The sequence below is a fragment of the Thunnus albacares genome, chromosome 21 (genome assembly GCF_914725855.1).
Source record: "Thunnus albacares chromosome 21, fThuAlb1.1, whole genome shotgun sequence".
Lineage (NCBI taxonomy): Eukaryota > Metazoa > Chordata > Actinopteri > Scombriformes > Scombridae > Thunnus > Thunnus albacares.
The window spans coordinates 15336847-15360346 of NC_058126.1; the positions used below are offsets into that span (position 1 = coordinate 15336847).

The 23500-nt window shown below is 38.6% G+C and overlaps 2 protein-coding genes across 2 annotated transcripts in view; both read left to right on the forward strand.

The window, feature by feature from the left end:
• neto1l (neuropilin (NRP) and tolloid (TLL)-like 1, like) overlaps positions 1–6642 on the forward strand; it is an 84595-nt gene extending 77953 nt beyond the window's left edge. The window contains exon 12 of the mRNA XM_044340480.1: positions 5941–6642. The gene's annotated coding sequence lies outside the window, so the exon portion shown is untranslated. The remainder of the gene's footprint in view (positions 1–5940) is intronic.
• Positions 6643–9222: 2580 nt separating this feature from the next.
• Positions 9223–22570, forward strand: timm21 (translocase of inner mitochondrial membrane 21). The gene is made up of 10 exons (XM_044339518.1): positions 9223–9803; positions 10552–10614; positions 10748–10845; positions 11114–11187; positions 11510–11615; positions 11814–14007; positions 14293–14374; positions 14507–14666; positions 18027–18159; positions 20256–22570. Exons 1-6 carry the CDS (start codon positions 9467–9469, stop codon positions 11904–11906), a joined length of 771 nt encoding a protein of 256 aa, XP_044195453.1. The 5' UTR covers positions 9223–9466; the 3' UTR covers positions 11907–14007; positions 14293–14374; positions 14507–14666; positions 18027–18159; positions 20256–22570.
• The last annotated feature ends 930 nt before the right edge of the window (positions 22571–23500 follow it).

Below are 23500 nucleotides of genomic sequence, written 5' to 3' on the forward strand. Positions count from 1 at the left end.
TACATAACTGCATATGCAAATTTTTTCTTACTCAATTTTTTTTTCTTCAAATTAAAATTTGCTTTATTGGCATGAATATCACAACAACAATATTGCCAAAGCATCAAGATTAAATGAAACATTAACACAAAGTTAAGATTGATATATATTAATTATACATATATATATATACAGTATATCCTATTCATGTATTTGTGTGTGTGTGTGAGAGAGAGAGAGTGTGAGTCTAAGTCATTCACTGTCCCTCAGGTTGTGGCATGTTACTAAATATCGGGCAGCAAGATTTGCCCTGTCTCCTTCTCCAAGGAGTATTTTTAATTTTGAGAAGTCATTAAGTTCATTAAGAAATCTGAAATTACAGAGTTGAACTTGTTAAAGTAAATGTTCCTTATTTCATTGAATGTTTTACGTTGTAGGATGAAGCGCATCTCTGTCTCAGCCTCACCTGTCAAACAGTGACCACATATTCTGTTTTCTTTTGGTTGCCATGATTTTTTGTGTCGTCCTTTTTCAATTGCCAATTTGTGGTCACTGAGCCTGTACTTGGTTAGGATCTGTCTCTGCTTTTTATCTCTGACAGAGATATTCTGCCAGTTCATAATCTCTTTTTAGGGCCAGATCACATTCTAATTTTCTATAATTTGGTTTACTCTGATTGGTGTTTGGAAGGCAGTGTTGGTGTGAGACTGGTCAGAGTGTGTCTGAGACAGGGCAGTTAATCTCAGCAACAACCAACATAGAGGACTCTTTTCTGGGCTCAGCTCTTGGATTTAGAGGGCTTTGGAATAGAGGGTGTCTAAGGGGCTGGATTTAAGGTGATTAAAAAAATTGATTGCTCTCCTTTGAATGTTAATTATCGGTGGGTATCTTCCTGATTCTGATCTACATGCATTTGTTGGTGTTTTTCTGTGTACTTGTAAAATGTATCTGCAGAATTCTGCATGTAAAGATTCAGTTGGATGTTTGTCCCAATGGGTAGAGCTATGAAGACTGAGTGGACTCCATACTTCCCTACCATACAGCGCAATGGACAGAATGACACTGTCAAATATAATAAGGCAGATTTTAATTGGAATTTGGAAATTATAAAATTGTCTCTTAATTGCATCGAGAGCTCTTCAAACATTTTCTTTTAGTGCATAAACTGCCAAGTTGAAACTCCTTGATGTTGTGATGGTTATTCCAAGGTAGGTATAATTCATACTGTTCTCTCCTGACATCTGGAGCGTTTTTGAAAAATCATTACATTAGTCATTCGACATTAGTTTTCTTTCTTTTTCATATTTACTACCAGGGCCCAGTTCTGACAGTACTTTTCTTCTATGTTCAGCTGTTGCTGTAGTCCTTCTTCAGCGGGAGACAATAGAACAAGGTCATCAGCATAAAACAGAGACGTCACCTCTCTATCTAGGAGGGAGAGGCCAGGAACAGCACATTGATCCAACTGAGTAGCAAGTTCATTTGTATACACATTAAATACAGCCAGACTTAAATTGCAACCCTGACAAATACCTCTTCTCTGGGTGAAGAATTCAGTTCGTTTGTCTCCAATTTTAACAGCACACCTATTTTCCAAATACGTTGATTTAACCAGATCATACATTTTGCCCCCATATCACAATGTAGAAGCCTTCATGCTAAATAGAGTCAAAAGTTTTCTTTAAATCAATAAAACTAGTGAATATCTTACCACTTTTTGTTTGGTGTACATGTTAATTAAAGTCTGAAGGGTATATACATGATCGATCGGTGGTGCGGTGTTTTGGGAGGAAGCCAATTTAATTCTTACTCTAGATGGAGTGTTGGTCAAAGAAATCTGGTATTCTTTTATTTAGAATACTACAGAATAATTTACCTAAACAACTGCTGACACAGATGCCACAGTAGTTACTAGGTTCTGATTTGTCCTCACTCTTGTGATTGGTGGAAGTGAGCCTTTTGCACCAGATGTCAGGAAAACATTCCGACTGTAATACTACATTGAATAACTTCAACACTGCACCCTGCATCTCTGGGATGCTGCATTTGAGCATTTCATATTTAATGCTGTCTGGACCACAAGTTTTCCTTGGTTGGAGAGATTTTGTCTGTGTGGTCAATTCTTCCCAAGTGATTGGGAAATCAAGGGGGTTTGGGTTGTCTTTAATTATTTCTCTTAATGTTTGGAGTTTTTCTTTATAATCCATTGATCTGAATTAATTAGATTTACTGGTATGTCTTTGTACAGATTTTCAAAATGTGCTCTGCAGATGTCACCATTTTGGATGGGTAATGCTTGTGGTTGCTTTGTGTTGAAATTGTTCCACATCCCAGATTTGATTTTGATTAACGGCATTCTCATTATCTTGATAGTTTCATGTGGGTATAATTTTGTTTTTTGTTCCTAATTGTACCTTTATATTTGCTTAAGATTTCATTGGTACAGGATCACCCTCGATGTTCTGCCCTTACATATATTTTTTTAATTTAAAAGGGCACCATGACTTCATTATATCCTGGAGGGCAGTGAGTGAGCAGAGCATTTTGACACCATATTTCTGTCAACACAATTATATCAATGTCTTTGATAGATTTCATGAATTCAGAGTTTCCACCATTAAGTTCAAAGGTTCAGAGGTGGAGAGCCTTAATATTCCAGCAGCTTATATGAAATGAACACATTAGTGAGACAAATATGAAAGCACCTACAACTGTCTATACATTTACAATACTAAATAATAATATGGCATAAATTCCATGGAGGCATGTACTATTTATTGAGTATGTACATCTTAGCTGAACAGAATCTAGGTGCACAGGGTGTGCAGAATCTCCCTGATGTCTCCCAGCTCAGAGGTAGCAGGGAGAGGGACTGTGGCAGTAGGCTGGGCTACAACTGCAGCATAGCTTTGCTGCTGTAGGTGGGGAGAGGGACAAGGGGCAGCTACTGCTTCATAGCTCCACTGCTGTGGGTGGGACAAGAGGACAAGGGGCAGGTGTGGCTGCATATCTCTGCTGCTGATGCTGTAAATGGGACTGGGGGGTTGAGGAGGGGGAAGGTAGCCTCCTCTGGCTGTGTTTCACAGTGGTGAGGTGGTGGGCAAATAGGGAGTGGGACATCCAGGCTGGAATGTTGTGTCTCCTCACAGCAGGGGGGATGATCCTGGGGTGGTGATGGGGAGGAGGAGGTCAGGGATGACCTCTAAATCTCTTAGTAGAGGAGGGGGTGAAAGGGCTGTGTCCATGGGCCATGTCTTTGAAGGTCCATCATAGAGGTCCCAGGTGCTAATGGTTGTGAGGAGGGAAAGGTAGACATTAGGTAAGGTGGCACATCATCTTCTGATCTCCATATTAATGTCATGGATGACATGAGGAGGGGTGTCTGTCCTAAGCAGCAGAGTGGAGATCATCATACAGGGGTCAGGGAACTCCCTACTGGCCTGCTGAGCCATATTCCTCACTGCCTCAGCAGTGTCCTTATGGAGACTGTGCGGGTCATTTGTTCTTGTGTGGATCACCAGGCACTGAGGGCTCCAGAGGGTCTCCTCTTTCAACAGCTTCATTGCCTTAACTGTGGTACTGCAGCATTTAGACAGCACTTTCTTACCAAGAAAAGGCTTGGTTTCCCATTAGAATCACCCAGCAGGACCATTTGTGGGGGTGGCAGTTGGCAGCTGGCTGTGTGGATGTATCAGGAGGTGCCAGGGTGTTGTTGGGCTGGGTGCAGAGCAGAGAGGGTGGGACAGAGAAAAGGTAGGAGTTTGGGACACTGGCAGGGAGAGTCTGTGTCTCTGTACTTGTCATTGTGGGGACTGATTAAAGTTAGTTTGTCAGGCATTGCACTTGCCTGGTGAAGCTCCCTTCTCTCTTTTCAGCATCCTCCTTCACTTTGGCTAACTGAGTAAGGATCACACTGTTCTCCTGTTTGAGTGCCTCTAGACTTCCTCTGAAGTCAGATGCCAAGGCCTGATTGTCTTGAGCTGCTGGAGTTCCTCTTAAAGGTGCTTCAGAGTATTGTCTCAGGGGTCAGACAGCCTGGCGTGGGTCAGCTCTTTGAATTCAGCAAAGTCCAGTTCCAGCACGGCTATTCTCTCCTTCAGCTGGTTGGTGGAGCTAGCAGGTGTGGGAGGGGCAGAGATGGACAAGGTGGTGGGGTTTTCTACAGGGCTCTCATCATCTTCACTGCCAGAAGGGACACTGATCCTCTTGGTGTTCACCTTAGTTTTCAACAGGGGAAAAGCCTCTTCAAAGGACTTCAGGTTTGCTTCATTCCCTGGGACCATGACCTTTCCTTTGGTGTAATATGTGATGTTAAGCAGGGGGTCATCCTTGTCAAGTTGTTCATCTTTACAGATCTTTAATCTGCCTCCTGAGCTGATACCCTTGCTCAATATGTATGCGTGATTGCTGCAAAGAGTATCTTTCCAGATTTAGATGGAATCAGAGAAGATTATGAGGTTGTTCGTCTTCCTTCCTTTGTTGGGCATAGTCAGTGAAAAGCACCGCTGGGTTTTCACACAGTGTCTTCTCCTTGTGTTTCTGCCTAGCTGTTCCACTCTTACATTTAACAGGGTATTCAATCTCCCTGCTCTTCACTCTGAGAGTTGTGCTGTGCTTACACCGTGTCCTAACAGCAAGCGAGCGTCTGACTATCACATTGCATCAAGTAACATCAGATACACTGAATCCACACTGAATCCATTAAATATGCACTTCTGTTATGCCAAGTTAACAAACCACGTATCTATTAGCTATGCACTCAAGATCAGATTAGAGACGTAACCACTCAAGTAAAAGATGGGTGAGACCTTGCTATCCTACGTTTGTACTTTTTAAACAGAAAACACATCTTTTATATTGTAATATTTAGATGTTTCTTTACTGGAAATGACAACATATAGCCAACAGCAACTTAACCAGCTCCCTGGCAATCTCCCTCCAGCCAGCTGCTACCTTATTTAGGTTTTTGCAGTGAAATGAAGAGGTATCATAGAGATAACTCCTCATTTCAACTAAATGAATCAGCTGTTCCTCATCCATGACACGCTTTCAACATGAGCGACAGGGAATAAATAGAAACAGGGCATCCAACAAAAGTTCAGCTCAAAACGGCATGCCGCATCACGCTGCACAGCACTGCATCACTTCATTGCTCACGGCCAGTAAGGACATTCCAATAGAAAACAAAGCGAACAAACTGATCTTGTCGCTGACGATCGCTCGTGTCACATTCAGTTAAGACATGGTGTTAGCTGCCTGCTGACCAGTGTCCATGGTGACCACTTATTTACTTGTTTACTCCAAGGGGAGCTAGGCTAACTATTTACTTTGCTAGCTTTTCTAGTCTACACTAACACTGGCAAAAAACAAAAAAACCCTACTATTACTACTAAAAATGTCCCACTTTTTTAGGTCCAAGTTTGAGATTCATGAGCTTATTTTTGGTACAACTCCTCTTCTGCAAATTCTCTTGTCCAAGTACTTATTTTCTTCTTTCTGTGTCAGTTTCAACGTATATGCCATCTATGTGTACATTATTTATTCTGTATTCAATGCCCTATATGTATTATTCACATCCATACTCTCTGCACTTTTACCTCTTCATTCACACAATCCATACACAGAACCGTATTCCTGCAGATTTTGAATAAAATATTTTTCTTTTCTTAAGACACATTGTGCTGATGTCTGTGAGTTGTCTCTCTGTTTTCCAACTGTGTGAACACTTCTATTATAGGTATTAAAACTGTCCAAAACAATGCACACATGCACACTCCTATCTTTCACTCTGTTTTTCACTTTCTCTCTCACAAACTCATCTGCCAGTAAATAAATGGATGCAGACACATCAGTAATTAAGTAAGTCTGAACCAATTCGATCACAAGCAGCCCAGGCAGCAGATGAGAAAAGTGTAGGACCTAGAACAGACTTAAAGTAATAGTGTTTTCATTTCTCTGCAGATACATCAGACAGATGCATCATTCCTCTGCATCTTGCCAAGTTTGACAACATTCGGAGCTAAGGTTTCTCCCCCTTGTGCATCTTGAGTGAACTGTTGCTCTGAGAAACTTTACCAATGTAGAGTGTTGTGATGAGAAACATTTTTTTAAAAAGTTTGTGGTGTATGCATCAAGTTTTTTTCTTTGCTTTGGACCGCAGAGGTGCATTTCCCCAACCGGTGCTCCACACCTGGCAAGGATTGACGAGCCATGGAACACTGATAATTTCAGATATGGGACTGAAACTTTGTCTTTTGAAAAATAGAATACCTTTAATGTAAAGTTGTTAATGGAAGAAAAAAAAACAGAATCAGGTTTTTTAAAATCATTTTCATGTAACCACAAAGATATGAAAGTCCATATTTCAGCTGCTGAATTCACATTACATTTCTTTTTATTGATGTCTTTACAGTAGAATATCAGATTGTTTTTATATCTAAATGATTGCTGAAAGCCCTGTTGAGATGACAAAATGACAGGATGTATGAAATAAAATGAGATTAAATTTCATCAATGGGTGCATACATGATCCTACTGACCCATCAACTAACCTTTATTTATACTTTCAAAGATGTCTGAGCATTATTATTTATTTGTTTATCTGTCTTTCTCTTTGTCAAATTTCATTGCATTTTATCTTTTTTTTCAAGTCATTTGCATATAACACATTAAGAAAATGCTGGACAGAATGTTTTCAATAAACGAATGTTTACTGATTCTATTGTGATGTTTTATTTTGTCAGTAATGGCAAATTTTCTATTCTATTCCATCTTCTTTTATTCAGAGCCGTAGCTACCTAAGGACCACAAAATCATGTCCTCAATATTTCCTCTGGGAATTTGTGGGTTTTAGCAATCTGGGGGAAATATTCCACAAGTTAATGTGGGTTTTTTTAGTATATGCTGATTCCCATATTTTTAGACTAGGCATGTTTAAAGGTGACAGCTTTTAAGCTAGCAAATGATTATTCGGACATTAAAGGCATGGTATTTCCCCACCACAACTGTATTCCTGGCCAGTGTGAAGATGGTTTTAAAACCCTGTTTAGACCCTCATGTTAGGAAATAAAACCTACAGAAAATATTATTAAACAGTTAAATAACATAAAACAAATACAAATAATTTTTAAAAATTCAGAGATTTTATTTGGTATTTTTGAGACAACAGTACTTGCAAAACTATGGCCCTAATTATTTTCCTATCATAATCAAAAATAATATAGTGAATAAAATTGGATAACACTTTACAATACAGCCCACATTTACTCTACATAGTTCACTCTACTTTAGGGAGTAACGTTAATGTCTGTTTTTATTTAATATATAGTGAGTTATAGTTTGTACTGTTTATTAAACCAAGAGCACAGTACTGTTTATTACCTAACACCTAACAAGTATGGGAAAGAAATATAACACTTGACTTCACCTGAGCGGGTCATACACAGGTATGAGTACGTCCTGAAAAACATACAGAATCAAATCTGAAAACAAAATCAATCAATCTGTGTGTCCCAGGCCTTGAAACCATGGATCATGTGGACAGAACAACGATGGCTCTGACAAGCATCATTGCCGAGGTACAGTATGTGCACTGTACGTGAAAATGTTATACCTGTATTTCTGGTGCCATTGTGCTTTTTATTTTAAACTGTTATTCACTACTACAAATTACGTAACATCAGAATAACATGTAACTATCAATTTTAATTGTGGGTGTGTGGATTGGGGGGGTGTGGTTAATGTAATGAATGCTGTTATGTAACAATTGTGTGCATGTGTGTTTTAGACTTCACTATACTGTAATACACTTCAATAATTGCAATTACAGATGGATATAGCTTCAGGAGGGGAAAACTTTGGTGTCTCCTTGGTCTGTTACATTTACAATTTAAACATAGTTTCCTGTTTTGTTCTTCTTATAGAATATTTATATTGTATAATAGTAGTTTATATAGTTAAGAAGTTATAAATGAAAAATATTCTATTTAATCATGTTCAATAACGTTTTCTCATTGTCTGTTCAAAATGTTGGTCTGGTGTGTTGTTAATGACACATTGCATGTTGTTAGATTGTGACATGAAAGGTAACAGAACCAAACAGCTCAGTAAGGACGGGAGAACATAATCCAGCCCGCTCCCTGTCGTTACCATGTACTTATAGGGTAACTAGTCTGTACCTACAGAGTAAGGACTGGGGAACAGTGTGAACTTAATAATCCAGCCTCCTCCCTGTTGTTACCATGTACTTATAGGGTAAGTAGTCTGTACCTACAGAGTAAGACTGGGAGAACAACACATACGTTGTGATTTATGTGTAATTAAAGAATAAAATCATTTTTCATAACTTCCTGCGTACCTTATTATTGTGTAATCAAAGATATACTATGTATATTATTACATTACTTTATTGTTGTTTTTTCATCCTCGGATGACAATACAAGCCTTTCATAGCTGTGCACTGGAGAGAGGTAAGTTTGCCTGTTATGAGCTGCTGCAGTGCTGGACCAACATGGGTGCTAGGAGCTTATTTTCAAAAGTATAGACCCATTTCATGACTTGTTCTATTCAAATTCATACAATGAAGTAGAAGACATAAGCATAATAAATCTCTTGAGAGTGGGTGAAGCTTGCCTGTCAAACACACATGCATAAAAAATGATTGTCATAACTGCCATGAGCAAAAATATTTGATCTTAGTACACATATACACATGTAACGTACTGATTCATACGAGGAAGTTACACCATAAGTTTCGGGAAGTTACATGGTAAATGTTGGGAAGTTACACTTTAAAACCCTAATTGTTACTCCCTTGTTTCTCGTTGTTTTGTTTTCGTCCGCTGTATCTACAGTTAAGTACGAGTAAGAACCGGAGAGTATTTTATATGTACGGATTCATACGAGGAAGTTACACCGTAAAACGCGGGCTGTATTATAAAGTGTTACCAAAAATGGTAACAGTATTATAAAGTGTTACCTAAAATTGATTCCCATATCCATTTGGTTATCATTGTGCAGCACATAGCTGCCATTATTAATTTAAAAAATATGAGCTGGAACTATAACTCTTGTGTGTTTCTTTCATTTAAAAGCTTAAGTTTAAATAATTGAACCTTTTCAGTGTCATTAACAACGATTAAAAATCGTGTGAAGGTGTGTAGACTGTGGGTGGTGCAAGCAGGTTTGGTGCCACATCATAAACTCAATCTCCCATGAATCCTGTGCGTTGTGCGTGACGACACAAGTATGCGCCTCAAAGACTTCAAATAGCACTGTTGGTTTGACCATGGTTGTAGCACAGTCTGTTTGTTTGGGTTAGTTTCTGTTGTAAGTTGCGCATTCATGTATAATAACTTGCTTTTCATACTATTATAGACTACGGTAGGTTACTGTTTTTGCTTTCTAACACTAAAACACTAGCTCGACTTTGCTAGCTGGTTGTGTAGGCAACATAAGAGTTTTAAGCTGACCCACAGAGGACACTATCATGGCTTATAGGCAGATATTGAAAGCTTTACACCGGAATCTTCAACAGACAGCGACACAATACGCTGTACAGACATGCAAACTGACACATGTTAGCTTGCTCATGCACACACACAGGACAGTGTCAACAATGTCGAGACTGAGCTTTCACAAAGGAGTTCAGGCTCCTTCTTCTGTCCTGCCAGTACTGAGCTGCTTCGCACAGGCACAGACACGGAGGGGCATTTCTCTGCACTCTACAACCAGAAATAAAAGCAGTCCTGAGGAGAGAGACGGCGGGCAGACATCAGTTTCCAAGTATCAGAGTGGGAGCCCAAAGCCTTCAGCTGCACAGAAAGGTAAGACATCACACTGACACAGATTTGATTTAATTCGTCTCTTAAATAGGGATGCACTGATCCGACTTTTTAAGTCCCGATAACGAAACCGATACCAGTGTTTAATTAATAAGCTGTATGCAGCTTATTAATGTCTAGGAAAAGTGTAAGTTCTCACTGCCAGAAGGGGGAGACAAAAGTCCCGCATTCCAGCTTTAAACATTTGCTTTCCTAACTTTGTAAAACAAAATGTAACAAATAAATACATAGATATACATTTACTGAATTGTTATTTATTAAAACAATGGTATCCAATACCTGATCAGCCCATAGTCAATGATATTTGAGTCAATGTTGGACCAGTATCCGATATCAATATTGGTATCAAAGTCAAAGAAACTGCACAGTATGAGCAACAAAACAGTAATGATGATGTACTGCACATAGATGAATATGAGTGTAAAACTTATGATATTACTATATATTGGAGGTGGCAAGATTGTCCTTTTCCTAGCACCTCTCACAGCTCATGCCAGGAACTATAGTACAGCAGTAACCATCTGTTTTCATTATTCACTAATCCAGTGTTTTGTCCTCCAAGTCTCTACATATCATGACAAACATGACGTATATCTTTCACAAGTGACTTTATAAAGCACCAGGACAGTTAGTTAGAGTTGGCTAATCATTTCAGAAACAAATTATTTGTATTATTTTGGGTCAGAATTATAATTTCTATAACACCCTTGCACTCCCAAATGTCTTCCAGTGAAAGATGCTGGCCGAGACTTCACCTACCTGATAGTTGTACTCATCGGGCTTGGAGTGACAGGTGAGTACGTCAAGACGCCAAGAGATGCTATCACAAACAATTGCAGATTTATTGCTTCTCATTCAAACTGAAGCTCTTGTTCAGTTATAGTGCATCCTAACTTGTTTTTGTCCTGTATGTGTGTGTGTTTCAGGTGGTCTGTTATATGTGGTCTTCCAGGAGCTGTTTTCCACCTCGAGTCCAAATAAAATCTATGGGAAAGCTTTCGACAAAGTCAGGTTGCACCCAGAGGTAAGAATGAGATCACAGGTTGTTGAGCCCAAACAGTATCTCTCTCCTAAACAATTCAACAACATACAGATAACTTGCCCGCTAACAGTACATAACTACATATTGTACATTTACTGTACTCTACCTATACCTAATCTGACAATTTACAAAGTAATTCTAAATCTGGTGGCTTTAACTAATGCTACATAAGAGTTGCCTGCTAAGGATGACAGTAATTCGATTCTTGATGTTATGTTGTAAAGTAAACTGCATTAAAACATTTTTGCAGGTTATTGGTGCTTTTGGAGAACCAATCAAGTGTTATGGTGAGACGACCCGTCGAGGAAGGAGGCAGCAAGTCAGGTTTGAATTTTCTTACTGTGAACATTGATTAGAAAGCGAATGTCCAAGCAAGCTGCTGATTGTTAGTACATGAGGGTAAATGAATAAATTGCACATTTCTTTATAGGTATGACATTTTTAGTTGTCATATGCTTTTATTCCTTGTATCAATATGTGCCTTCAGTCAAGTCAAAAGTTAAAGCATTCAGCACTATTGCAAAATATTATTATATTATATATATCAGTGTTTTAAATAGGTTGCATTACACATAAGCAAATATGTATGTGGAGGTAATAATGAGGTATTACAGTATTTTTAAATTGTGTGTGTGTTTCCACTTAGTCATTTGGAGTACCTGAAGGACGGACTGAAGCATATGAGACTTAAGTTTTACATCGAAGGCTCAGAGCCAGGCCGCAAAGGAACCGTACATTCAGAGTCAAAAGAGGTTGGTCTTTCTCCAATCCTTTGGTCCATGACAATGTATTAAACATGTGTAAAATACCAAAGGCCAGTAAAAGAAATTGTAAAGCAGAGACTGTAAATTTACAGAGGTGAGAGTTAGATGTAATTCCAAATTTTTTTCTCTGGCAATATTGAGACACTGTTTTATCATAGAAATATCTAATTACTTGTCATTTTACAGAATCCTGAAACTGGAAAATACGAGTTCCGTTACATATTTGTGGAAATGGACACCTACCCAAGACGCACCATCATTGTGGAAGATAACCGATAAGAAAGAGAATGGACTAAGCCACTCAGAAGTGTTATGTCATTGACAAAATATTGATAATGTGAAGAATGTCTCTTAAAAGCAGGTTTGTGTTATTGCAAAAATAGCTGAGGGTGTAAATTTAAATTTAAGTTACGATTAAAAGCTGTTATGGTAAATATCAACAAGTATAGTTGATATAAACTTTGACACAGCAGTATACTGACCAGCATTTGGTGAAGAGCTTTGCAAAGCATCACTTTCACTGATTATAAAATGATGATTTGACTCTAATGTGTTACTGTTTTACAAATCACACAAATTTGCTACAAATAGGGTTTCAATGGCAGGGGCAAATGCACATATTCAGGATAAGGTAGCATGGATTTGTTTTGTTTTGTGTTTACTAAAAGATAATCCATATTTCGAAGTAACTAATCAAATACTCTTGCCAGGTCTGAAATACTTTTTAAAATAAATAAATAAAAAAGTGTTTTTGTTATGTGCACAGCAACATAATATCCAACAAAAATATCAGTGTTTTCTTTATTCTGAAAATGTTGGACTGAAACTATGGATGACACAATGATTGATCTTTCAGTTTTGTTGAATTGTATGTGTGGTTAAATTTGGGTGTTGCTAGTTGGTTGTTTTGTTTAAACCTTTAGATATTTTTGTTTAAAGTACTATGTCACATCTCTATGTCATATCTCTGTCATTTGAGAGATGTTGCTGATTACTGGTGTTCTGCTTGGAAATTAGATCAATCACATTCACCTTTATATTCTGATGAGTTTTTTTGACTTCATCAATTTATATCAATTACACCTTTATTTTATTGCACGTTTATTTTAGTTTTTGTGTCCTGCGCAATCTGTAATTAATTCTCTCTTTGGTTCATTGCATTATGCAACAATGGCCACTAGATGGCGGCAAAGCATCAGGGGATGTAGGAACAACCTGACATGACCTTTTAGATTATTGAATGATTTCAGTTTCATTTACGTCTTTTATGTCCTGTGAAAGTCCTGTCACCATCATCAGTATTTGAATGGCTGTCTGTGAATGGCTTATCAAAGGTATCACGGGGAAATTGACTTTGAAGACTCAACATTAACTAAACACATGTATGATCATTGAAGATTATTAACAATGAACACAAAGCTTATTCTACAACAGTATTTGTATGCGTATGATATTATGATGGCTTAGTTTATAGAAATATGCTGTTATTTTGTTTATTTTTACCCTTTTGTTCGACGAGCCTTTGCTACCTTCCATGACCATCAGAAATGTTAACATTTGTGATGGAGCCCAAAGAAACGCACCCCAAAGTCACCACGGAAAGATCTTTTTTTTTCTTTTTTTTTGTGTGTGTGTGTGTGTGTGTGTGTGATAACGCTGTTGCTGAAATGTAATCTTGGGTTGGGGGGGTGAATTAAAATTTTCTTGGTGCCATACAGAAAATAAAATAATATGAACCTACTTGAGATAGCTCTTCGCGTTTACATTATCCTAAGGCATTACAAAGTAGCTCTGTGGCGCTTGGTTATAAAAGCAACGTTCAAAGTAACAAAGCAACAACAGTTTCGAGATAACGCTGTTATTTCTTACAGCAACGACGGCATTTGAGCTTACAACGAAACTGATAAAATGTAATTATTACGTAATTGACGTCTGTGGCGAGAGGGGGTAGTTTAGGGGAAGCACAGAAGGCAACAAGAGCAGAACACCGCCCACTGTAAAATCCAAGGCAGCATTGAACGCACAGGGATGTGCTAGGTGAAGCCTATAATGCTAGCTAAAACTCAGGACTAGTTTAGATTTTTCACAAAGTTCACAAACAACTTGCCGAATAAGTAGCTAGTGCTCTTCCTTGTATATACTCCCAAGAAGGCATGTTAATAAAGCAGGTCAGTTACAGTAGTTTTTTTTCGGCGGCGTGGGTGAATAGAGAAGCGGCTGTTGTTATTGTTGTGGCCTGCTAACGTTACATGATAGCCGAGCTAAACTAGCCTATAGCCTCAGCTGGTTCCTGGAGCTCTACTCGCATCACATCCCCGGAACGACAAGGGAAATGGCACAGCTCGCCAGCTAAGTCAGAAGGCGAAGTTGTCGCGAAAAAGTAAGTCCACCATCATTTTCTTATGTTTGCTTTTAGCAAATTTTGGTTGCTAGCTCACTCACTCACTAAACGGAGGAGCTGTTGTGCTAAACATCTGTTTCAAGTTACTGAAAGTGGTTAAACATTTAACTTAACCTAGCCAGTTAAGGCATGTTGGATGTTTTGAGCTTCTGTGTTTATAAAAGTGACTTATCTTATTAACTGATTAAATAAAGGTGAGGTAATGGATTTCGTCATTTAGTTAGAAAATTTCCAAAAATTCTGACAAGTTGTGTTTTTGGCCAGGTATCAGCCAAGTTGTTCCTCAACTATGAGAGCCTCTGGCCAGTGATCGACATCTCACAAAAATGGAGCTGTACTGGTACATGTGAGTATAACCTGTCTAGTGGGATAATTACAGCATTTTTTAGAAACTGAGGTGGACTTTGGAACTGATCTGTAAAGTTGCCCACACATTTCCCATTAATCTGCTTTCTTGCTTTCCTTTTCTGCTTCACAGAGTTGTTATTATATTCATCATCATCAAGATATTCTTCTATGTGTGCTGGTACCGATCAAGACAGAGGCAACTGGCAGCATACCTGAGCAACCCACGCAATGCTCAGATAGTAATTGTTGGAGGAAGGGCATACCTTCATCAAATGTGTGAGAGACAAAGTGTAAGTGTAAACCCTCACATCCTACATTTGTAAAACATAAGCTAGCTGTCAACTACAGAAGAAGAAGTTTCTGTGCCTCCAGGACATGTTTTCATTATGGCTGAGGCAATGTATACATGGGTTTAAGGATTTTGGTTATAAAGAGGATTGCTTTACATAGGCTGAGAGACTAGAGTATGGTACGGTGAGTAAGTAAAAGCCAAATAAGGTCACTGATGTGTTACATTTTTGCAGAGGAGTTGTTTGCTCTTTGGAGAGGGCATGTGGTTTTGAGTCAGTCACTCTCACTTCAAACAGAATGACAAGACAGGCCACATTTCACTTTCAGTGACGTACTGCTTGCTTGTGGACATTAATAGTTACATGCTGCTGGTTTGCATGCACGTGCATGCTTGCATTTTTCTGTTCAGTTTGTTTGACCTTGTTGACATCAGAGGTCTGACAGTTCTTCAGTTAATATGTAAGGTTGAGTGCGTAGGTGGCCCCTTTTTTTTTTTTTTTTTTTTTTTTTAAAGCACGATTGTAAAATTTCACCAATAGATGTGAGATCTTTTTGTGCAAATATCATCAGTAAAGATGTTGACAGCAAGACAGGAGCAGAGTGATTTACAGAAAGCAATACATGCTGCTCAAATGACTCGATATTTCTCTACATTTAAAAAATGTTTCTGTAACTGGAGTTTTTTTTGTAATAGCCCAAATCTTGATATAGCAATCTCTTATCACATGTAAACTGGAACAAATGATATCCTCCTCTTGCCTTTTCATTTGCTTTAGATTGAGATAAGTCTATGGAGCTTGTTACACTGCTTTCTAACAGATCATTATTAATTGTTCAGTTTAAAACACTTCTTACATTTTGTGGATGTTACACTTGCTTTTCTTATATATTTCGAAGTTTGTTAAAGAGTGCAGGCTTCTTTTATTGCTGCCTTCAAGTGGTAGTTGAATGTGGTTTAATTTGTGTTGATGTTTTCGGTGATACGTCGAGAACAGTTATGTCTTTCCTTAACATCAGTTTGTATGGAGTCCTTTCTGTGGGCTATGCCACAGGTTTAGACCGTCCTCATGTTTGTGCTTCCCCCAGGGCCTTTATGCTTTACTGCCTCTCTAAAACACCTGGAAGCAATCTCCATGATTCAGAACCCGCCCAAAATATGCTCCGTGAATCATATAAAACAGATTTTTGGACATTTTTCCAACTCATTTTTAACTATAGCCCACTTATCATGACTTAGTGCAAAAGATGTGTTATGGATGATGAAAGTATGACCACATTTTTCTAAGAACTGACTCAATTTAAGTGGAAGTTGGTATAAAAAGTAAACCTCCTGTTAGTCTTCACACTGCCCCAGCTTTTGCGTTTTTATCATTGTACTAGTCACATCTAAGGAGCCCAACTTGTGATATTTTTAGCATTGTTTGGAATATTTGTGCAACAGGAAATGCCCCATTTTTAAAAATATAAATGATGCAATTGAAACTGAGAGGTGCCCGGGCTTTTGGCCTTGGATTTCCCTTAGACCAGTTATAACATCCTGTGTGCTATCTGAAATGTTTGCATGATTTGAGAGAAAGTCCAGCCCAGCTTAAGTTTGCCAGATGTCATTTCTTATCAGACATTTATTGGCTACAGATCCGGTGTTATTTATAATGACACATTGCTCATATGATGACAATCACAGACTTAATTTCATAACTGAAACCCTCCCACCTTCCTGTGCTCATCTTTTCTCCCTCACACTCTGTTTCCTAATATATTCTTGTCCTGCAACTCTTCTGTTTACTCCTACCTTTTCTGCATCCCTGTCTTCAATCCTTTTCCTTCTTTTTCCTGCTCTTCTTACCTCTCCCCCTTGTTCCCTCTGCCGTCTCTGGTGTATAATGTTCCCTGTTTAGATTTTAATGGAATGTGCAGCAGGGAGGCCCCATGGTCATCCATAACCCGGCACCCTGAAAGTTTTCTGGAGAGACGCCAAGACGACTCGAGTTCTGGGCTTAAATGAATCAAACATAGTGGGGGGAAAAAGTCTTGATATAGTATCACTTACTAAGCCTCCCGGATAATCTTATTCATGGTTACCTGAAAAGACAAAGTGTACCCATAAGAGCTATAAGGAAAAACTTTTGATGCATGTAGGCCCTCGAGAGAGAAAGAGAGAGAGAGAGAGAGAGATGAGAGATGGAAGAGATTAATAGTTTATAGATGATTAGATTTCATTTTAATTGTTTTTGGACCATTTCTTTAAAACATTTTTTTTTCTTTTCTTTTTTTTTAGCCAGACTGCAAGGATGCAATTCGATCTGCCATAAACATGTAACAGTACTTATATAACTGTATAGACCGCTATATGCTTGGTGCAGTAAATAGATTTGGTTGGCGTGGTCTGTCGGAGCTGTGTGTTTCCTCATCTCTCCACATCACGCCCACAACAGGATGCTGATTTTGAACTAATTAAGTCATCAGGCTGCGAGGTCATCTGTCCATCATCGCTGACTTCCCTACTCGATAACCTCATGTGGCTTTTTCCTGTTACTTTTGCAATTAGCTAGCTGAGAGTTTAAGACGGCTTTTTCAGAAGATGTAGGTGGGATCAGAGGCCTAACTGTTTATAGCAACCAACACATTAGATCTATTCAGGTGATTAAACACCCTTGTTTATGTGCGATATTAGTCATGTAGGCTGTATCTTTTTTCCCCGTCTCCCTATTTACTTAAAGAGACTGAAAATAGAATTAAAACTGCAAATGTCACAATCTAGTGTATCATGTTCATCAGCTGCCTATTTATGTGATGCACTAGCTGACGTCTCACTCTTGCGTTTTGTGTAAACGGCTTTATGGGGAGTTTACACGGTTCGTCAGGTTTTGGATGAAAATGTCCATGCTGGTCAGCCCCATGTTGGAAAACACTTGTTTAAATACAGAGAAGTAGTTTAAGAGGGGCAGCCCTTATCACCACACATGATCTCAGTCTTTTCCAAGAATATTGTCTTGCTGTTTGTTTAGTGATGTTTGTACTGAAGTGTGTTTAAACTGGTGTATGTCGATCAAGGCAAAGAAGCAAAGAGTTAAAGGGAAGGCTCACTGGAGGGGCAGACAAAGAAATTCAATATTATCATAACCAGCAGCAGTGTCTTCTCCAGAGATGTGTACAGTAAAACCAGCCTAGTTGGTGTCCTTATTGTGTTAGCAGTGTTGACATTTATGCAGTTGGCTTTACCTGATTGATTTCTGACTGTTTCAACTGCCTCTTTTTGCTGCAAGTGTGAGTGTACGTGTATAAGCGCTCGTGTTTATGTATGCTTCTGCTTTTCTGTATGCGTCATTGACCATAATTGTGTTTCTGTTCCGCTGTAGCAAACCTCTGTCTGGCCGAGTTGGTATGGTGTCCAGGATGACCTCTCAATAGAGGAGCCCTCCACAGCCCTGCCACCAGCTGCATCCTTCTCCAACCTGGACATGCCACCACCATATGAGGCAGTCTCTGGAGGTAGCACTTTCACACATTCTCACCCAGTAATATATCAGTTGTCCTTTGCTTCCTCATTCATCAAACTGATCACTTCCACTTCTTCATTCATAACTTCCTGTAAGCCACAGCTCTTGGCTGCAGTACATTCACATACTGTCTCTCGGTTAAAATATAAAAGGCGTTTCTTAAATGGTTCACAGCATCCAGTAAAGTATGCCTAAAGTTATGACTTGTTCACTTATTGGCATACACTTGACTAATCCAATTAGCTTCACTTATAGTGTACAGGTCAAAGGGCCTCATAACAAAATGCACCTTCGCCAACACTGCGAGCATCAATACTCTGTCAGAATCAGTGTGATGATGGTCAGCCTGGTGCTGTACTGATTTATAGTGGTCATCACCACAACCAGGTTGAACTAAAATATTACAGTAGTCTACAGTACTTACATTTGTAAACTAGTCTCACACGAATGCAAACACAGTGCTCCATTTGCTTTATAAAGCAAAAATAATGTAATCATAATGAAACAAACTGTTTCAACAGTTTTTCTTTATACACCATGTGTCAGTATAAGTTAACTAATTTCTCTTCCTTGTTTTTGGCTGTGTAGGCAGAAACAAAGCTTGTAAGAGGAAATTGTCTCTTAACTAAGAAAAGCCCACATCCCCCAGCAGACTACTTGTACTTGGGGAGCTGTCACATTTTGCCTACTTTTTTTTTTTTTTTCTTTATTACGCCATGTTTCCCCTACATCACCCCAATCCATTTTTCATATTGTATTTCTATTCCTAATCGCTCCGTTGCTCTCCCTTCTTCTTCACAGTAATATTTAAATGAGAACAGAGCTGGGTATAGTGCTCACATTACATTCAACCTTCTCTGTCTCTCACAAGACTAACTATAGATTTGTGTGTCCGATAGCATTGCAAGTTTGTGAAAGAGTTTGTCTTACAGGGCACAAAGTAGCAGAGGCCAAATGTTTCATTCTGAGTTTCAGTCTCCTCTTTTGCATACAGTATCTCATTTGATCTGAAGTGCTTGTTCAGTCTGACAGCAGGATGTGGTTATAAGGGGTTGAAATGGGGACATTTCACCACTAACTGTATGAGGCCGTATCAGACCAAATCAGCCAGTGCAGCCCACCACTGCAGGATCAAGTGGAGGAGTGGGCGTGGATATTTGTTCTCTAGAACTTAACCGCTGTGAAATAATCAGAAAATAATACGTGATGGAGCACAAATAAACACACCCCCACACACCTCTGCTCAACCCTGCGGTGGTGGGCGCACTGCCTAATTTGGTCTGAATACAGCCTTACACTATTTAATACAGCCTCATTTTCGTCATCACATCAGATCTTTTTTTTTAATATCTCAAATAGTAATGTGTGTGTGTTTCAGGACTTGCTCTAATAGACATATTTTGATTGTGTTCATGCATGAAATGGTAATAAGAAGGTAGTTCTTGCAGCCATACAATATTGTTTAAATGGGACATGTCATGCACATTTCCAGTTCTACACATTTATGCAGCCCCTCAGTTCAGCCTCTGTCTGAAACAGGCCATTTTAGCTCCTGTTTCTTTAAGGCCCCCCTCCCGATGAGCCCAATAGTAGTCGGATTTCACTTCTTTTTCCTCTTTATTTACTTCAAATGAAACTTCTCAAATACATCCGTACATGTTTGAGCTGGAATCCGATCCAAAATATGCAAGTAGACAATGCCAATAATCCATAAAACAACCTTAGCAATAAAGGTTATGGAAGATACGGCCATTTTTGGGCATGCACAAACAATTTGTCATCACGAGGAGGAAGTAGAAGTAACTTTGCAAAAGAAGCATTCAAAGCAGGCTGAAATCCTGGCTTTTGACTTTCAGGGAGCATTTTTACATATGTTCACCTCAAGTTTTAGAACTTTGACATGTTTAACATAGACATCCGACATTATAACAGTAAAAAAAAACAACAGAAAATCACATAAAATTATGATATTTCCCTTTTTAAAAAACTGTTTTCTTTATGTTGAAGCTTTCATTTGGCCTCTTGCATATATTTAGACTTGAATAAAGCTGATGGACCAGTTTGACCTCTCTTCTCCTTTCCTTTCAGAGGATGATCTGAAGCCCCCTCCCTACAGCGAGTGTGCCCATGGTGGTGAGGCAGACGCTCCTCGTCCTTCATATCACACTCCTCTCATTTCTGAGGGAGGAGACTCAATTAGTGTAAATGAAGCCCCACCTCCTTACACACCATCTCCTCCTACACAAGTCAGTCAACAAGAAGGCCTTGTGAGCCACAGCGAGTCCCAGTCAGAGAACAGGCCCGTCTAATCAATCCCTGATGCCAGTTTGCCTTTTCCATGCACTGCCTTCCTACATTCAACCTCAGTGATCGTTGCCAGCCTAACTCTTATCACATGAGAGCAGATGTTTATTTTGATGCAAGCGTGTATGTGTGTATGCGTGTGTGTTCAGTGGTTTTTAGAACCAAGTTGTTTTTCTACTTTGTATTGTTTAAAACGTGGTCATCTGATGAGTTTGGCAATAACAGATGACATCCGCAAGCCTGTGTGCCTCAGCCAGGACCGCAGAACCTGCCCCCCAGCTAGGATGAGCATAACACCCCTGACCTCTAAAGCTCAAAGGGATTCAGCGAGATGGAGATAAGCAGAGAGGCAGATACTTTCAAGTGTGTGTTGTTAAGTTTTTTCCCCCCGTTGTACGTCCTTCCGCTCACAGATCTAAAACAACTGATTCATTGTAAATGAGTAAATGTTGTTTTTAGTTCCTGCTACAGTGATGCAAAGTATGTGGGACATGACTTTGTCAACATGGCTTCTTTGCACATGGGTCCATAGACATTGTTATGATTGCAGTAACTTAACAGCATTGACTGATAGAAAATTTAAAGAGTAGACAATCTAATTAGATTTCAGAGCACCTTGCTGTTTAGGAGTGCATATTGAATAAATTGTAAGTGTTTCAACTTCTTCAAACTGTTATTACTCAATAATACTGCACATGTGTTATGTGAAGACAAAGAGTGTTGACAAAGAAGTATTTGATAATGTGCTAATTGTCTTAAGTAATGACCTCGTTAGTGTAACTAGCTGTGTTTATTATATCATGGTGAGTATACTGGGACATTAGGTAGTTCAAGTGCCTATTAGATCTGTGAATGGAAGTGACTGAGGAAAAGGGGAAGACAATGAAATAAACACTTTACGGCAGTAGTCAAGAGATTCTTCTCTGTTGATTATCACTTTTACTGCTGTCTATTGCTGCTCTACATTAGCACATATATGCCAGATTGCAAGGTCCTGTGCTAACATGAATTTTAAAATAAGTCCAGAATTAAGACAAACGGTGTTCAGAAGTATGGGGAAAATTGTTCCGTCCTTGAGCGCTTGACAACCCATTTGATGTAGTTGTACACCCTGCTGTAAGATAATCAGATAATTGATGTTTTAATTTGTAATGTTGAGCTGAAGGCTGCGATGAAAAAATGTATTTTGAAATGAAAAATGTGGAAGAATCCCGGGGTAAAAAATAGTTACAGCTAAGGCTCAAAACATGTTTGGAGCTAAAGGCTGCAGCTTATGCAGTTGATAAGAATTCAGTGTCAAAACTCAGTTGTTTATTTTTTTTTTTCCATAAATATTGCAAAATGAAGACTAACCAAAAAACATTCTTAACAACAGCTTCTGTTCCTTGTAATCTTCATGTTAATCTGCCACAGGCTGGTAGAAATCAGCCAACCTTTGTTGTATTTTCTGGAATAGTATTGCTTTGGGAAAGGTTATTACTGTGCTGTGTGCTTTTTGTGTCACTGCATTTCAGATAATCCGGAAATAGCACTGTAAGAAGATGCTCCCAAACGATCCACCTTCCATGTTTGTTTCAGCAACAATATAATCTGTGTACAGTTTCTGAACATATGAAGAAAAAAAAAAAAGAGAAAGGAAAAACAACATTAATGCTGTGTTAATGTATTTTGGGACTTCGGGGAAGCATGTAAACAGGGTCTTGATTGGAGAATCAGAGGTTAAAATGTCATGTGTTTTAATGATAATCCTTTGTATTGTGATGATAAATTGTGGAGCATCTGACACTGATGCCTTTTAGAAAATTGTTCCTGTGGTTTTTACAATCTGAAGGATGCAACCAAGAGCCTGCAAGGTACAAATGTAGCTTTGAACTCAGTTGACATCACTAACATAGTGGCAGCATGATGATCGATGAGCTAAACCACAGTGTCACAGGCTTCTGCTGTAATGTACGTCCTGTTCGTTAACTTCATATTCATTCCCACAGTGGTTGACATATCAGATCTCCAGTGAGTAGCTTTGTGAGTTAAGGGGAATTTTTTTTTTTTCTTTCTGATTTGGGGGAAATCCGTCTTCTGTATTAAACTGTTGTTCATAATCTTGCAAGTGTTATTTCTTTTGCCTTGACTTGTGTATGACGTGTGTTCCGAGCAGCACTTCAGAGAAACAACAGCTACAATATGGTTACATAAATCTTATTTATTCTTTGCTGGTGTGAAAGTAGCAATATGATAATATAAAAAATACTGTTACAATTAGTAACAAAGCGCATTCAAAACTACAGAAGTGTACAGAAAATGTACTTAAAGTATTAAAAGTAAAATCAGTTGACCCCTTTTAGTGCTGTATGGTTACATATAATATACTGTTGGCTTATTACTGAAACATCAATATGTTTGCAGCATTTTAATATTACAGCTGGTCTTGATAGAGCAGATTTTACCTACTTCATTACTATTGAGTAGTGCAGTCAATAACTCATATTGTTGAGAAAAGATGATCAGAAATCACAAATATTTTGAAGTAAGAACGTTTGCTGCTGAATCAAGTGAAGTTGAATTATCAAGTAGCATTAAATATAAATACTCAAAGTAAAGTAGAAGTACCACAAAGAAGTAATCAAAATTGTACTTTAAGGATAGGTCTGGTGATAGTCTATATGTTTGTTATTGTCAACAAATCCCATGAAAAACAAGTGACCTGTTAAACCAAAGCCTGATTCAGCTTATTCCTTTCTGCCATTCAGTGTTATTGCTGTCCAAAACAGCTATAAAAAAAAGTATTAGTGGGCCACATTGTTGCCATGGGTGACATATTACTTCATTACCATGAACATGGGCACTAGTTAATTTTTGACTCCACACACACCATCCTGCAGTTGTAAATATTCACTTGTGCATGAAATTTGTATTAATCCGCTGCTAAAAAATAGTCCCCCAAAAATGCACTATTTACTGCTGTTTGGGTAACATTTGCTAAAAACCAAAGCATCCAGCTGTTTAAAGAAATTATTTAGACTTACAAAACA

What these genes read in the sequence shown, in the direction of transcription:
- timm21 (XM_044339518.1), top strand. Translation starts at nt 9,467, where the DNA reads ATGGCTTATAGGCAGATATTGAAAGCTTTACACCGGAATCTTCAACAG. An exon ending in CATCGGGCTTGGAGTGACAG is followed by an intron (nt 10,615 to 10,747) that starts GTGAGTACGTCA and finishes TGTGTGTTTCAG; the next exon opens with GTGGTCTGTTATATGTGGTC. An exon ending in AAGTCAGGTTGCACCCAGAG is followed by an intron (nt 10,846 to 11,113) that starts GTAAGAATGAGA and finishes ACATTTTTGCAG; the next exon opens with GTTATTGGTGCTTTTGGAGA.